This window comes from Artibeus jamaicensis, unplaced genomic scaffold, assembly GCF_021234435.1.
Source record: "Artibeus jamaicensis isolate MK-2021 breed Jamaican fruit bat unplaced genomic scaffold, CSHL_Jam_final contig_851, whole genome shotgun sequence".
Lineage (NCBI taxonomy): Eukaryota > Metazoa > Chordata > Mammalia > Chiroptera > Phyllostomidae > Artibeus > Artibeus jamaicensis.
Window position 1 is genome coordinate 15,653,531 of NW_026521986.1, and position 14,352 is coordinate 15,667,882.

At 57.2% G+C, this 14,352-nt stretch overlaps 2 protein-coding genes across 2 annotated transcripts in view; both read right to left on the bottom strand.

Annotated features, from left to right (window-relative positions):
- Positions 1-3,359: 3,359 nt before the first annotated feature.
- NGB (neuroglobin) lies at positions 3,360-8,186 on the bottom strand. The gene is made up of 4 exons (XM_037145273.2): positions 7,493-8,186; positions 6,042-6,153; positions 5,291-5,410; positions 3,360-3,882 (listed from the first exon to the last, which is right to left on the bottom strand). The coding sequence occupies exons 1-4, from the start codon at positions 7,879-7,881 to the stop codon at positions 3,748-3,750; spliced, it is 756 nt and encodes a 251-aa protein (XP_037001168.2). The 5' UTR covers positions 7,882-8,186; the 3' UTR covers positions 3,360-3,747.
- A 3,136-nt stretch (positions 8,187-11,322) lies between these two features.
- The window catches only part of POMT2 (protein O-mannosyltransferase 2), a 42,111-nt gene continuing 39,081 nt past the window's right edge, over positions 11,323-14,352 (bottom strand). The window contains exon 21 of the mRNA XM_037145261.2: positions 11,323-13,888. Within this exon, the coding sequence (XP_037001156.2) occupies positions 13,783-13,888 (106 nt within the window). The 3' untranslated portion in view covers positions 11,323-13,782. The remainder of the gene's footprint in view (positions 13,889-14,352) is intronic.

Genomic DNA, 14,352 nt, shown 5'->3' on the forward strand with positions numbered 1-14,352 from the left:
ACGGTGAGTGAAGAAAGAGAGAGAACTCCAGTCTAGGGTCTGAGGATGGACTGAACGTAGAGTCTGAAAAAGAGCAAGGAAGTAAGGATACTCCCAGTTCTTCAGCCTGAACCCCTGGGGTGAACTGGTGTACCCCCGAGGCTGCTGGAAGGGGCTGGTGTGGGGAAAATACCGAGTTCTGCTTGGGTCATGTCACACTGGAGATGCCTTGCGGGGATGTCGAGCAGACAACCGGATACTGGAGTCTGGAGTAGGGGAGGGCTAGGGAGGTGACGTACACTTCAGAGTCATCGGCATGTGGGTGGTGTTTGAAGCATGGACTGGCTGAGACCCCTGCATGGGCGAGTGGAGGTAGGGGGAGGTCCAAGGCAGCTGGGAGGAGAATCCCCACAGGAGACTGAGCATGAGGAGAAGTGGCGAGGAAGGAGGAAACCCAGGAGAGCCTGGTGTCCCTGAAGCCCAGGAAAGAGGGACTCCAGAAGGAAGGAGGGAGCCCCAGCCTAGCCGCACTGGACAGTCAACACGGCCGTAGAAGAACAAGTTCAAAGATGCCACGGAGGAGCATCAGCCGTTAGAATGCTGGGCGTGCCACGAGACAGACAAGATGGGTTCCCCCACAAACCGAAGGAATAGGGGGTGGGGGAGAGGCCGTAGAGAATGGAAGGTTTAAGGGACACAACGAGACACAATGTGTGGCCCTTGGTTACACCCTGAGTTGAACAAACCAGCTGCAGAAAGACATCTTTCAGACATCAGGGCATTTCAAACACGGACTGGGCATCAGGTGGGGGTGAGGAGATACTGTTCTTCTTGGCAGGTTGTGTTGACGGCCTGGGTTAAGAAGTGAAAAAGTAGCAGCTGGTAGTTCACATGGAAGACTTTACAGGTGAAGGAAGGGAAGTCTGGGATTTGCTTTACAACTCTCCCGCAAAGTGAAAGGGGCAGGGCCCTGAGTGCTCACCGTTGATGCTGGGTGAAGGGCACATGGAGATTCTCTAGGCTCTGATTTTTGTGCATGTGAACATTTTTACCATAAAAAGTTTAAAAATAAAGGGAAGAGTGATCAACTCTTTCAAGTGCAGCTGAGAAGAGCGAGATGAGGGCTGAGATCTGACCCTGAATTTCATAGGATAGAGGTTGTTGGTGACCTTGACCCTAACCGATTAGGGGTGGGGCTAAAAGCCTGGTGAGATAGGTTCCTGTTTGCTCATATGAGTGAGGAAATGAAAAACTGCAAGGCAAGACAACTCTTTCGAAGAGTTTTGCTGTCAAAGGAAACAGTGGTAGCTGGAGAGAGCAGAGGGTGTAGGGTGGGGCAGCTCTTTGTATAAGATGGGACATGTGGCCTGACAGACACGGGAGGAATACAGGGCTGAGAGGAGGAAGGAACTACCCCACCATGCATGCACACGTATGTACACACATGTACATGCACGCATAAGCAGAAGGGTAGCCTTCAAGAAAGGTGAAAAGCACCCGTGCTAAGATGGCTGAAGACGCGGGTCAGAGGAGAGTGCTCAGTCTTTCCAAAGCCACGTCACCCCGCTCACCTGAGTGGGTGGCAGACATTCGAGGACTGTAGGCCAGGCATGGCCTCCTGAGTCGGGGCTGTTATTAGATTACACAGTGTGCAGGCCCCGTCTCAGTGGCTACTCTGGGGCTCGAGAAAAACCCGAGTTCGGTGCCACAGTGGGACGACGTTCCCAACGGGCTCCAGCCCCAACGCCTGCAGGCAGACTGCCTGGCAGGCCTCACCCCCGGAGCCTGGCTGGGAGCTGGGAGGCTCTGCTGGCAGCGGCAGCCTCGGTCTTGCTGAGAAAACTGAAGCCTCAGGGTGAGGACAGTGACCTGGGTACAGTCCTTCCAGCCACTCACAGCCCAGCTCCAGGACCCCACACCTTGGAGGCCAGGAGCAGGGAGTGGGGGCTCACTCCAAGCCTGTTGGCATGATGTCCACTCTTAATGCTGCACCCTGTCTGCCTGACCCTCCTGAACACACACACACCTGCTCTTCAACCCCAGTATACACTCCAGGTTAACTCATTTAATGTCTCCTAAAAGCCGGCCCTGTGATCACCACCTTCCCCTCCAAGGAGGATCTACGAGCTTTCCTCAGAGTCTTTGGTGCCCTTTGCTGCTGCTGTCTTGGCACCTGGCCCATTCCTATCCCTGGCAGGGGGGCTAGCAGGTCCCTAACCCCCAAATGTATAATGACACAAACACAGTACAAGTTATGTCTCTTTCCAGTAAAATTCGAAATGAGTCTCTGCTCTACCTGCAGGAGAAGTACCTGGGCCCCACCAGGCACTTCTGATTAGTGGGCTCTCTCCTCCAAGCAGTGATTCAGGGACCCAGGCTCCTTCCAGCTAATGGCCCTGTGGCTTCAACACATGGCCCCCAAGGTCACTGTGAGGTCTGTACCAAACCAGCAGCTGGATGACAGAGCACAGAGTAGCTTGCAGGAGGTTGGGGGTCTAGGTCTGGGAATAGCATCCATGTCCACACATTCCACTGGCCAGAACGTGGTCACATGACCCATCTTGTTGCAAGGGAGGCTGGGAAATGTAGTCAAGCCCAGGCAGAAGAAGAACTGGATTCGGTGCCCTGCCCGGCAGTTTCCAGCACAGACCCCTAGCTTCATCTCCACCACTGGCTTCCCCAGGCCCTTTTCTTCTTTTCTACCTGTTCTTACAGTGGCCCACCTGACCCCATCCTCCTGCCCTGCCCTAGATCCACTGCTCTGCAGCTTCACCTGACACAAGCTGACACCCAAGAAAAGACCAGTCCCAGAGGGTCAGAGAGTCGCACAGAAGAGGTTTATTCCTCAGGAGTTTACACAACCACAGCGCAGAGCAAAAGAGAAGAGTGCGGGCAGCTCAGGGCGAAGGTAGAGGGGCTGCTTTCTTGCCTATCCACCCACCTGAGTGCTGGCACACACTGAGCATGGAGATGGGGCTCGGCGGGCCCGCCTACAGTGCAGACAGAGGCAGGAAGGAAGGCTGGGGAGAGGAGACCCAGGGCTCTCGGAATGCAGTCACCCCTCCTTCCTTGGGCTGCCACAGCCCCACCCCACCCACCCTGGCTGGCTAGCTGGCTCCTGTGGAGTGACAATATGGGAGCTGCCACCAGAAGCGCTGAGGGAGGGAAGGGGGGATCCTGCAGGGACACTGCGGTAGGTCCCTGAGGCCCTGATGAGCCCCTCACAGACCCTCACCTGTCCCTTCCTCAGCAGTTCTCCTGCTGACCTGCCTGGGATTCTGCCATGAAGGCTAAAGCTGTCCCTCCCCTTTCCTTGTGAAAAGCAAACTCCCTGGGAGAGTAAAGCATTAAAGAAGGTGCCTGGGGGTCGGCCGTCCCCCACTTGGCCCAGGCTCACCCGAAGAGGGGTGCTGACGGAAGAGCCCTACACCTTCCTGGCCCCAGGCCTCCAGCGCCACCCAAATGCTGCTTCTCCTCATGGCTGAAGAAGAGATACCAGCGGGGAAAGAGGGCAGGCAGGGAAGAAGCCACTGAGGATGCAGGAAAATCCAGAAGCCCTTTGCTGAAGGAAAAGCCACCTGTCCATACTTCGGGGGGTCGGGGGTGGAGACCCAGGCCTGCTCCATCACCTCTCCAGTACGGTCAAGGGGACAAGAAGCAAGACACAGGCGGGCCTGGGGGAGCCCGGGCTACAACAGACACAGACCGACAGACAGACACAGACAGAGGAAGGCCACCAGGTGGAGGCCGCTGGGCAGACGCCGCCTCTTACTCGCCATCCCAGTCTCGACTCATGGCCTGCACCACGGCCCCGTAGAGCTGGCTCCAGGCTGATCGCGTGGCCGGCGTGAAGGCGGGGCCCAGGCACTTCTCGAGCATGTACAGCAGGGACTGGCCCACCGTCTGCGGAGGAAGGAGCTCTGTCATTCCGCAGGCAAGAAGGCATCTCCCTGCTCCCCAGGTGAGGAGGCTGAGGCCTGCGGCTGGGAGGGGCTCCTGGGCCTCTCTTCTCCCCTGAGCAGGACTCTGTCCCAATCTTTGGGTGCCACTTTGTGCCCTCTTTCCCCCTGAAATGTGAGGCTTATAGTGAACAAAGCACTTCACCCCACTCCCAGCCTTGTGACCACCCCATGAGTGAGGCTGAGGCATTGCCTGGGACCCCCCAGCTCAGACCCAGCAAAGTCATTGCCCCCAGGCCTCAGAGTGCCCCCTGCAGGCAGCATTCACGGTGCCCGGAGCCCAGGCTCTGCAGCCAGATGGACCTGAGTTCTCTTTTTGACTCCGCCATTCACAAGTGTGACCTTGAGCGAGTCGTGTCATTTCTCTGAGCCTCAGTTGCTTCATCAGTTAAACAAAGAAAGTGAAAAAAAAAAAAAAAGAAGTTCTAATTCACTGGGTTGTTGAAATGATTAACCGAGATCATTGATGAAAAGCTCTTAGCACAGCATCTGTACACAGTAGGCCTTCAACAAAAATAACAGCCCTCACTTGTTCGTCGTAATAAAATGAGGTTGATTTATGCCACAAATACTCACTGCCTACCCACTGAAGGCTGGGCCCGGCGCTAGTACTGGGGAGAGGGAGGACCAGACCATCTGGTCCCTTCCCCAAGGCGCTTACCATCTGGCAAGGTGACCGGACTACGTGGTAGACTGTCACCTCAGTAGCCCCCAGTGAACCTCGCCTTGAGCAGCGGCCCCCCACCTTAATCCTGGGCTCACTTGTGTGACGGGCTCTGGTCCACGGGACATCAGCGAGAGCAGTGCAAGCAGAGCCTGGAAAGCACTTGCCCATGTGGGCTTGTCCTCTTGGAACGCTCCCTTCTGTCCGGCTGCTGCCCTGGACAGAAGCTTGGCCACGTCCCTGAATGATGAGGCTGCAGGGAGAGGGACTGCAAGGATGACGGGTCCCCCTGGACATTCCATCCCCAGCCGGGCTCCCAGCTGGAGGCATTGCATGAGTGACTGGAGCCATACCATGGGGAACAGAAGACCCACTTCACTGAGTCCAGAGGAATTAGAAATCCTCGTTTGTTTGGGGTGGTCTTATCACGCAGCAATGGAAAACTGAACAGACCAGCAAATCCCACAGGTTTCTTAACTTTCTACGGTTCTAAGAGAAGTCACACTACAGAAGAATTGGAGGCTCAGAGGGGTCAAGGCAGCACCAGGGTCACACAGCAGGTGTGTAACGAGGCCCCCAGCCCTGGTCATGTGAGGGAGGGTACAGTAATGTGGACATAAGGGAGGATGAGCAGAGAGCGGCAGCCTCCTGCCAGGAGCTCAGGACAGAGAAGGGCCCCTTCACACACCGAGAAGGAGCTGAGCTTCACACCCACTGCACGGTGCTTCCTGCCCAGGCCAGCCAGGTACTCCCCCAGTGGGGACAGGTCCTCCATGTTGGTCACCGCAGCATCGATCACAAGCATCACCTGTCAAGGCCAAGATGACAGTGAAACAGAACGGCCAGAGTGATCTCCCTGCTCACAGCCACAGTCCAGAACCTGGGGGTCTCAACTGGAGGTAAGAGAGGTCACCAGGACACTCGGTTTTCAAGGATCAGAATGGAAAACAATGTGTGTCTGCATACAGTAGGCTCTCAGTGTGTGACGGCCAAACTATTAATATTACACACTGAAAGAAGCCTCCTCTTCTGTGGGGCTCAATGCCCTAAACACGCCTGCAGGACAGTGTTGTCTGCCTGGGATGAGGGGAAACAGACCCTGCGGGAGCCTCTGAGAAAACCTCAGCTGGTGTTCATAAGAAGAGACCCCTAGTAGATGAGCACCAGCACCATCTGAAGAAGCCAGGGGTCAAGGCCAAGGGCAGTGACAGAGCTAATGCCAGCTGACTAAGCACAGGGTGGAGGAGGAGGAGGAGGAGGCTGACCCCGGTGCCTCAGCCTGGGCCCAGCTCAGCGCAGAGGGATGGAGCAGGAGGCGGGTAAGACCAGGCTGGGGCAGAACGCTGAAAGGATTTTCACTGTCCGAAGTCCCTCATTCTCTCCCAGGAAGGCGCTCTGCTGGGTCTCGGAGGCCACTGGAGCAGGGGCCTTCCCCTCACCTTCCTGATGTGGTCCAGGAACTCAGGGGAGGAGAGGCAGTCCTCCCGGCTGGAGAACTGGCGGCAGTTGTACTGGAAGAGGAGCAGCAGGTCGGGCTCCAGGTCAAACAGCCTGTAGGGGGAGGTCCCGGCATCAACCCTGGATGTGAGCCCCTGCAGTGGGGGTGGCCGAGCTGGGGCCATAAACTATAGCACCTCCTTCCTAGAAAGAACATGTGTCCCCGGGCCACTCCCAGGACCTGGCATGTGGCAGCCCCTCCATAAACAGTGGAGGGGTGCTGGGGCGGGAAGGGATCCTCAAACACACACTCTCTCTCTCTGTCTCCTCTCTCCGCCCTTCCCATTCTTGGGCCAGAATATTCTAGTCTCATCAGGACTGAGAGGGTTCTGGCCAGTGCTGATAACAATAATATTAAGAACTCCTTACACTTGCTGAGCATTGACTACTTTACACACAGTTAACTAGCGTATTCCTCACAATTCTAAACAGTGGGTACAATAGTTATCCCAGTTTTATAGGGGAAACAAGAGCCCAGAGAGGTTAAGTAACTTGCCTAAGGTCACACAGCTTGCAACCACAGAGGGTACCTGAGTAAACAGAGGGCTCCGGAGAAAGCACAGACAGAGATGGAGAAGCAAAGCAGCAGCTCTCAGCCACTTCTGGGAGGGCTCATCAGGGTTATTTCTTTCCCTTTTAAGGGAAGGTAGGGGTGGAGAGGTGGGAGTTGGGAGTGGGGTGGAGTTTGCAAAAGCTTCCTCAGAAGTTCTGGGCTGGCTCAGGGAGCTGAGGCTCCTGGAGAACCATGGTGGGAGGTTCTTGCCTCTCTGGTGCTGGCAGAGAGGCTGCCAAGAGACCCTCAAGCTGAGGTTACAGATTGGCCTCCCCCTCCCCCTTAGGGGCTAGCATCCCCTTACCCCTCTTCCCAGTGGTGAGACTCTGGCGTCTGTCATCCCTTCCCCATTCTCTGTGCTAGCTTGGTCCTTTCCTTGGAAAGGTTTAACCTTCCATTGGTTGCTGCAAGTGCGATCTCCTGGGGCCTGGACCCCATGTTCTGTCAGCCAGGCATCCATCCAGCCCACACTCCTTGTAAGAGCTGGGGATGGGCACCCCAGTCTTCCCTTACTGGCCAGGGTGGGCACCCCTGGAGTTACCATCCAAGGAGCAAACACCCATGAGGTGCAGCGCCGGGGGTGGTGTTGGGTGTAAGGGAATGGTGAGGACCCACTCCCGCCCCCAGAGAGCCTCGTGGGGAGGGATGTGCGGATGTGCGCCGCTGGAAGCAAGAAGCTCCCTCAGCCAGGTGAGAGCAGAAGGGGTCGCTGCTCCCACCTCCTCTGCGCACATCCGGAGGGTCAGTTTTTCCCTCCTCTGGAGCTGGGCCAGTCACCTCGAACCCTTTCCTGACCTGGCCCCTGCACCCCTGAACCTGAGGCTCCCGGGCCACCCTCACCTGGTGAACAGCACTGTGCCGTGCTCCAGTGGGTTTCGGCTCACCGCCCGCCAGCTCTGCCGGATCAGCTCGGGGTCTGGGGGCTCCATGCCCGCCCAGGGATGCAGGGCACGAGGGTGGGACCCTCGGGGCTCCAGCACCGTCACCACACGTGAGGTCCCATCTCCGAGGCAACGTGGGACACTCCGCACCCTGGCAGGCCTTGCGCCTCTGCCCCTAGGGTTTGTTCCTTCCCGACCGTAGATGGAGGCGCCCCTCTGAGGCTTCTGGGGACCCTGCTCGGGCCACTGCTCCCCGCGCCCCGTGGCTGAGAGTGCCCGCCTCGCACCGCCGGGAATGACCAACCGGGGCGTTTTAAAGCATCCGCTCCTCCGCCCCTCTCTGTCCATCAAAGAGCGCGCGATTCTGGGCAACTGGCTCTGGCCCCAGGCGACCTGGTGGCCGGGGCAACTCCAGCTTCAGAGTTTGACAGAAATCACAGAGCGTCAGGTTTTCACCTGGAAACCGGTGGTAGTATCACCACCCACTTACTAGTCAGGAATTTGATAAACGCAGGTGGGCTCTCCACCAGCCTCACGCAAACAGCGCCTGGACGCATTTGAGTCTGTCACCCCTTCCCTCCTCCGCGGGGTCAGACCTGAGGATGCCTGGGCACCTACCTCTGTGACCAGGCTGCAGGGGGTGCCCTCTGCCCTGGTTCTGGATGTGACTGAGGCATCACCCCACCTCCGGGCCACCAGGGCTCTCAATGGCAGGCCCAGACCATGGCCCTTCCCAGCGAGGCTGGGTGTTCCCGAGACTATCTGTAGAGATCTGTGGGCTCCAGTGCCCACCTGGCTCTGCTGGGGGGGGGGCGGGTGCGGGGGCAGGAGGGGAATCTTGGGTGCAGCAGCTGTGGGCACTGCCTGACCCGGACATGGAGGGAGTTAAGCTTGAACATTCTACTATCCCATGATTTTTAATAGACTTTTAAAAAGGTTAATTAGAAGTACCATTTATGTTATTAAATAGAAGTTCAGGCACAGAACCTCGTGCTTGCCATTCAGGACGTCAAGTTGTTCCCCTGCCCATTAGACCTAAACTTTCTCTTTCAAGCACGGAAGTGCCCCAGGCCCCAGCCTGGTTTTAGTGGCCCAGCTTTGGGAGAGAGCAGCGCATTTTTCAGCCTCGTTTACTATATGCGAGTGTCTGAGCCTGTCTTCTTGGTCTGTTCGCTCCTTTCGGTTTCCTCAACTGGGCTTAGCGTCTGGCTGGGGTGGGTACTGAGCTCCCCGGGGACCTCAGTACACCTCCTCTGTTTTCACGGATACAAAGGAGGTGGGCGGGTATCCTGGGCCATCGGTCATGAATAGCTGCAGCTCCACGGCCAGCCCTGTGCCAGGCAAGGCCTGCTGAGTCCACGCCTCCTAAACTTCTCCATGTGGCCCTACATCAGGGCTAAGGGCTCAGTGGAACACACTTCACTGCATCCAACCAAGTCCAGTGAGGCCATCCAGCTGCGCTCCCTCTTCTAAGGACCCCGGAGTCTGAGGACCCCCTCAGACTCCCTAAGGACCCCCTGGTCTTCTCTTTCCCGTCTTGCCACACATCTCAGGTCCCTGGGCTGGAGTAGGGGAGCAAGGCTGTAAGGCAGCCTGGCTTGTACCCTAAAGAGTCCAAGAGAACCTCAAGGAAGAATGCAAAGGGGCCAGAGGCTGCAGGGAGAAGGCCAGGGCCCTCAGGGAGAAGACTTCCAGAGGGGCAGCCTGTGGCCCTGCAGCCAGGTACAGCAGGTCACAGGGGGAAGGTCACAGCTCCAGGGACATTTACCTCCTTTCAGTGCCCCGACGTCCTGTGCTCCACGCAGGCTGCCCGGCTGGTTGGAATCTCCCCATTCCACCCTGTTTGCATTTTCCTGGCAGCGTCTGCCGCAGGGCCCGTCCTGCCTCCTCTCTCCCTGGGATAGGGTCTGGGGCCTGGTAAGTTAATGGGAGGTAATGGCTTTAGCAAGTTCAGTGGTGAAGTCAGCACTTGCTCTGTCTTTCTAGGGCCAGGAGGAGCCAGAAGAGGGCTAAGCGCAGTCTAACCTCTGTTCCCCTTGGAGAAAAGGCCCAAGAATCCAGCTGGGCCTAAGCAGCTGAGGTGCTGTTCTCCAACCAGAGACAGAGGGGAGGGTCTAAACTTGCATTTGAGTGACTGGGAAGAAGTCCCAGGAGCTCCCCTCCCTGCCTGGCACCTGCCCACAACTTGGGCTGGAGGTGCTAATTGAGGGGAGAGTTCAAATACTGTTCTAGAGCCAGTGCCGCCATTGGAATCAGTTATCGACAGCAATAAAGAGCTGGCATTTGTCGAGCATTTATGTCCAGACACTGTGCAAGGCACTTGGCATCGTTAATTTTTTTTTTTTTTTGCATCATGAACTCTTTTCATCCTCGTGACAATACTACAAAGTAGGTACTATCTACTGTACCCTCGTTGGACCATCGCGGAAACGCAGGCAAAGAAGTAACTAACCCGAGGCCACATAGTTAACAAGTGGGAGGGCCAGGACTTGACCTCAGGTCTCGCCCTGGCCCATCCTCAGGCCTCCACACGCCACTGCCTCCCTCACTTCAGTGGACTCTGGCCAAACGCCATGTCCACAGTTCAGATGAGCCAAGGTCGCCGGGTCTGCGTCAGCGGTGGAGGGGAACTGGCTCTCGGATGGCTGTGAGAGCCCGTGTCTGCATGCTTCCAACTCACACAGTGACATCCGGTCGGTAGCCTGAAACAGGAGATGGTGGGAGTATTTACACCATGCAAGTTGACAAATGCTACAAATCAGGGCCTTCTTCCTCCTGGAAACCACTGGTCTGGGTGCGCCAGGAACCTCCGAGCCCTACAGGAACTGTCAACTCGTCAAGCGGAATGGCCACAGGAATAGGCTGAACACCTCTGGACACCTCTGGCTGAGCCCAGGCCTTCTCCTCAAGGGATGCATGTCTGCCCAGGTGTCCTGGGAAAGTGCTTCTGGACCCAGGACCAGGCTGGAGAGGCAGAAAAAAACCAACTTGGTGCTTAGTCCCAGTTCCACTGATTACTAATGGTGGGAACTTAGGCAAGCAATTCAATCTCTCGTTGGTAGACTGGGGACAGAAACAGCATTGACTGCACTGGGCCTCCACAAGATCAAGTGTCACAGATGAGTCAGGACCTGGGAAACTAAAGTGGGCCAGTCACGGACTGTCTGGTCCTTTTCTAACCTGTTGGCCCTCAGCACGTTCCAGCGGCCGAAGATCGGCACACCGCCCACCCCCGCCGCCTCCAGACACTCTCGGTCCTATGAGGGAGGTGGTCAGTTAGCCCAGAAGACCCCCACTGCCCAGTGTGGTGCCACTCCTCTCCTCCCCATCTGCTGTCCAACCGGAGTCAGCTCTTAGCTACTTGGGATCCTTGACATCCCTCCTGATCACAGAAGGTCCCTCTCGAGATGGGGACAGAATGGCAGCTGCTGCAATGCTGGGCCGCTGAGCTGTCTCGGAAGTCCACGACTGTGACTCTCTCTCTCTCTCACCCCTTTCGACACTGTGCGGGTAGATAAAAAGAAACAAAGCAGGCCCAGCTTATGTATTTTGCAACAAATTTAAATAAAACAAAATAACCCACACGACTCCAGTAACCCTGTACGTGGGAGGGCCCAAATGCCCCCTGGGGTAAAATCAGGTTCCCCGGCCCAGGCCAGGGCCCCGGCCGGAACAAGGACCGCCTCGGACACCAGACCCAGGAGAACGGTTCTTGCATTCAAAACATTCTTCTTTTTCTGGGACCCGGAGGGCACGTCAAATTTGATGACGTACAAGAACGACACGACATTCAACGTGAGAGCTATTTATTACAAAAGTAAATGGCCTCTGATTCTCCGTGGAAACTTTTTTTAAAAAATATAAATTGTGGCTCAAGAAGTTGGCTGGAGGGTGGGCTGACCAACAAATGTGTTCTTCCTCCACCAGCGAGTTTGTAGGACGTGTCTATTTCTGCCAATTTGGGGTGGGGACGGGGGCTGGAGGCCACAGAGCACCACCCTCACAGCCCCTCTTCCCAGCATCTTCCAACAGGAGAACCTCAGTGCTTGGAGCTGCAGCAAACCACGTGGCCTTGTCCCCAGAGAAGGAGCTGCCAGTCTGGGCAAGGAGAGGGAGTAAGCAGACAACTGTCTTTCCCCCATCCTTGGAAAGCAGTGCAAGAGACAGAGGAACCCTTTGTCCCCAGTGTGGCCAAATTTGCATGGGAGATGGGCAGGAAGCTGCCCGAGACCCGCCTTCCACACCCACACTCAGAGTGGCTACCCCTCTGGCTCCTTCGGAACCCCTCTCTTCCCAAGAATTCCTATTAGGAAATACAAGGCACAAGGGACATCAGCCACCTCCTGGTTGTCACTGTATGCCACTGTTCTTTGCTCAGGGCCAAGCTCGGATTCCTGTGCTCTACCTCCAGGAGTGCACCAGGTGGCTGCCCCCACCCAGCTCAGAAGAAACCAACCCCACCTACAGGAAGGAGGGGAGGGCAGGGCCAGTGTGGAAGGGGTGAGCAGCGGTTTCTCCATCCCTGGTCTCCTTGGCTTCCGGACACGCAATTAAGCAAGCAGTCCAGACTCAGCACACAGGAGGCAGCGCTTCCTGCTGGGGAAGTCAGAAGGGCGGCAGCCCTGGGAGAGGGAGGTCATCAGGCCCCAGATCTAATTACCAAACGTGCCTTGCTTTTGATATTGGTGTATTTCCTCTATTAACTTTAATGATGCTCTGAACGTCCACGTATGGCCAGAAGCTTCCCTCCCCATCACCCAGTAGGAAGCACAGCCTGTCCCCAGGACCAGTTTCCAGTCTCCATGGCAACCGCCTCTGACGAAGCTCTAAAGAGCTGTGACCCTGTCAGAGTTGACAGAGGCTACAGAGGAGAGAAGATGGAGTGTGGCAGGGACTCAGCATTAACCTCGAAGCATCACGGTCCTCTGAGACCAAATAAATATGCCGTCATGCCCTGGGGGGCGGGGTGGTAGGCGGAAGGGCTGGCCTTGAGTTGGTTCTGTTGTGACCTAAGGGTTTTCTTAATCCTTTTCATCTGGGGAGGAAGTGAAAGGAACAGCTCTGAGCCTCCTGCCTGGGCTTCAGAGTGACAGGAGAGGTGTCAGTGCGCTTCTAGGTGCTTGGGGTCTTCAGGGAGAAAGAGACTAGTGAGACCATGACACAGAGGAAGGGGAATGAAGGGGAGTAAAAGGGGGTGTCGGCAGGGGAGGACTTGAAAAGTAAAAATAGGGGACACACAGTGAGTGACACTGGTGCCACACAGGCCCCTGCTCTGCCACACATCCACCTCGGCTGCCCAGCTAGGGGCCCAAGGGTGCGCCAGCCACTGGGAGAACACATCTGTCATGTCGTCACAGCCATGCTGGATACAAAAAGAAAGCGTGGGGAGTGAGAAACCACCTCTGGCACCCAGCACGCCCTTCCTCCTGCCAATCTCATCGTGTGACAGTCTCAGAGAGCGAGGAGCCAAGGGCCAACAGGGCCAGCCAAGGGCTGGTGGGTCCTCGGCTGCCTCGTGCGGGAGCCCGGTCCCCTGTGCACACTGCAGTCCGGTCACCGGCTGCCACGCAGACTTCCTGGCGGCAGCCACACGGGGACGTTGCAGTGAGGCCACCCTCCACCCCACTCGGGGCGCTCAGTGCTCGTTTGTGAGGAGGGGAGCAGCACAGCTCCGCCCACCCCACTAGCACAGCTCCGCCCACCCCACCAGCACAGCTCCGCCCACCCCAGCTGCTCCGCCCATGCTGACGGCTCAAGGCGGGGTCAGTGCCCTCAGCCCTCTTGGAGGTCCAGGGATTGCTGCTGGGCCTTACTTGCAAACCGAATTCAGTGTGAAAAAGATACCAGAAGATACAACTGTCACCTTGGACCATTTCTTAGAGTGTGTGACACTCAGCTGTCCAGTCACAGTCTATGTTCCACAGGTGTGTGGATGAATGTGCCCTCACACTCCCACCCGCTCTCTCGCACACTCATCCTTCCTCAGGCAGCGCGTGCTGGGGAAGGCATCTGAGCGGAGCTGTCCTGTCCTCGGGGGCTGAGCCAGCGCCACTGATGGAACCTGCAGGCAGAGCCGTGGCTCCCTCTAGTGCTGGGGTGAAGTCCGGGTCTGCTCCTGGAACGTGGTCCTAGCAGGCAACAGGATTCCTCGGGCAGCTCCCGCCACAGCTGGAGGGTCCGGGGCCTGGCCCCACAGCTGGCTGTCCCCCAGGAAGTTCCTGGACTGAGGCTGGAGTCCTTGCAGTGGTTTCAGAAGTCCCATGATTCCAGCCACCTCAGTCCTGCCATCGGACTTCGGGGGTCCTGGGCGAGGGGACCGACCATCCCGTAAGCGAGAGGGTGGAAGAGGTAGAAGCTGTGAGGGAGAGTCCAGAGGGAGGCAGTTGGCATTCGGGGCCTCCGCGGGGACCAGCGGCCCCCCGGGCCTTTGAGCAGCACTCCTCCTGTGGGAGCCCATGGGAGCTTCTCCACCTACCAGACCTGTTCCCTCCCATCACCCTGCCTGCCCGAGTTTGCCAGCGGCACAAGGTAGCCTGAGAGCTTAGGAGACGCCGACTTAATGACAATATGGGAGAGGGCTCTTCCCCGGAAGCCCAGAGACCAGAGCGTTTGTTAGAATGTGGAAGTGCCCTCAGGCCACAGGTCACCACCCCCTGTCCACATGGTCCTGTGGCCCCCGGCCCGACAGGACACAGACTCCCCACAGGCGGACTGCAAGGCCCCCAAGGAGGGGAGAGGCGGGTGGCTTTCCAAATAACACCCTCCTTCCGGTTATTCGGAGCCACACCACGTGCCCCTCACCCCGGGGCCCCCCCCTCC

Bases quoted from the DNA above. Each gene is read 5' to 3' on its own strand.
- NGB (XM_037145273.2), bottom strand. From the start codon at position 7,881: ATGGACAGAGAGGGGCGGAGGAGCGGATGCTTTAAAACGCCCCGGTTG. The intron at 6,154-7,492 runs GTGAGGGTGGCC...CTCCCCCTACAG, and splicing joins GGCACAGTGCTGTTCACCAG to GCTGTTTGACCTGGAGCCCG. The intron at 3,883-5,290 runs GTGTGTGAAGGG...CTTCCTCCGCAG, and splicing joins TGAAGCTCAGCTCCTTCTCG to ACGGTGGGCCAGTCCCTGCT.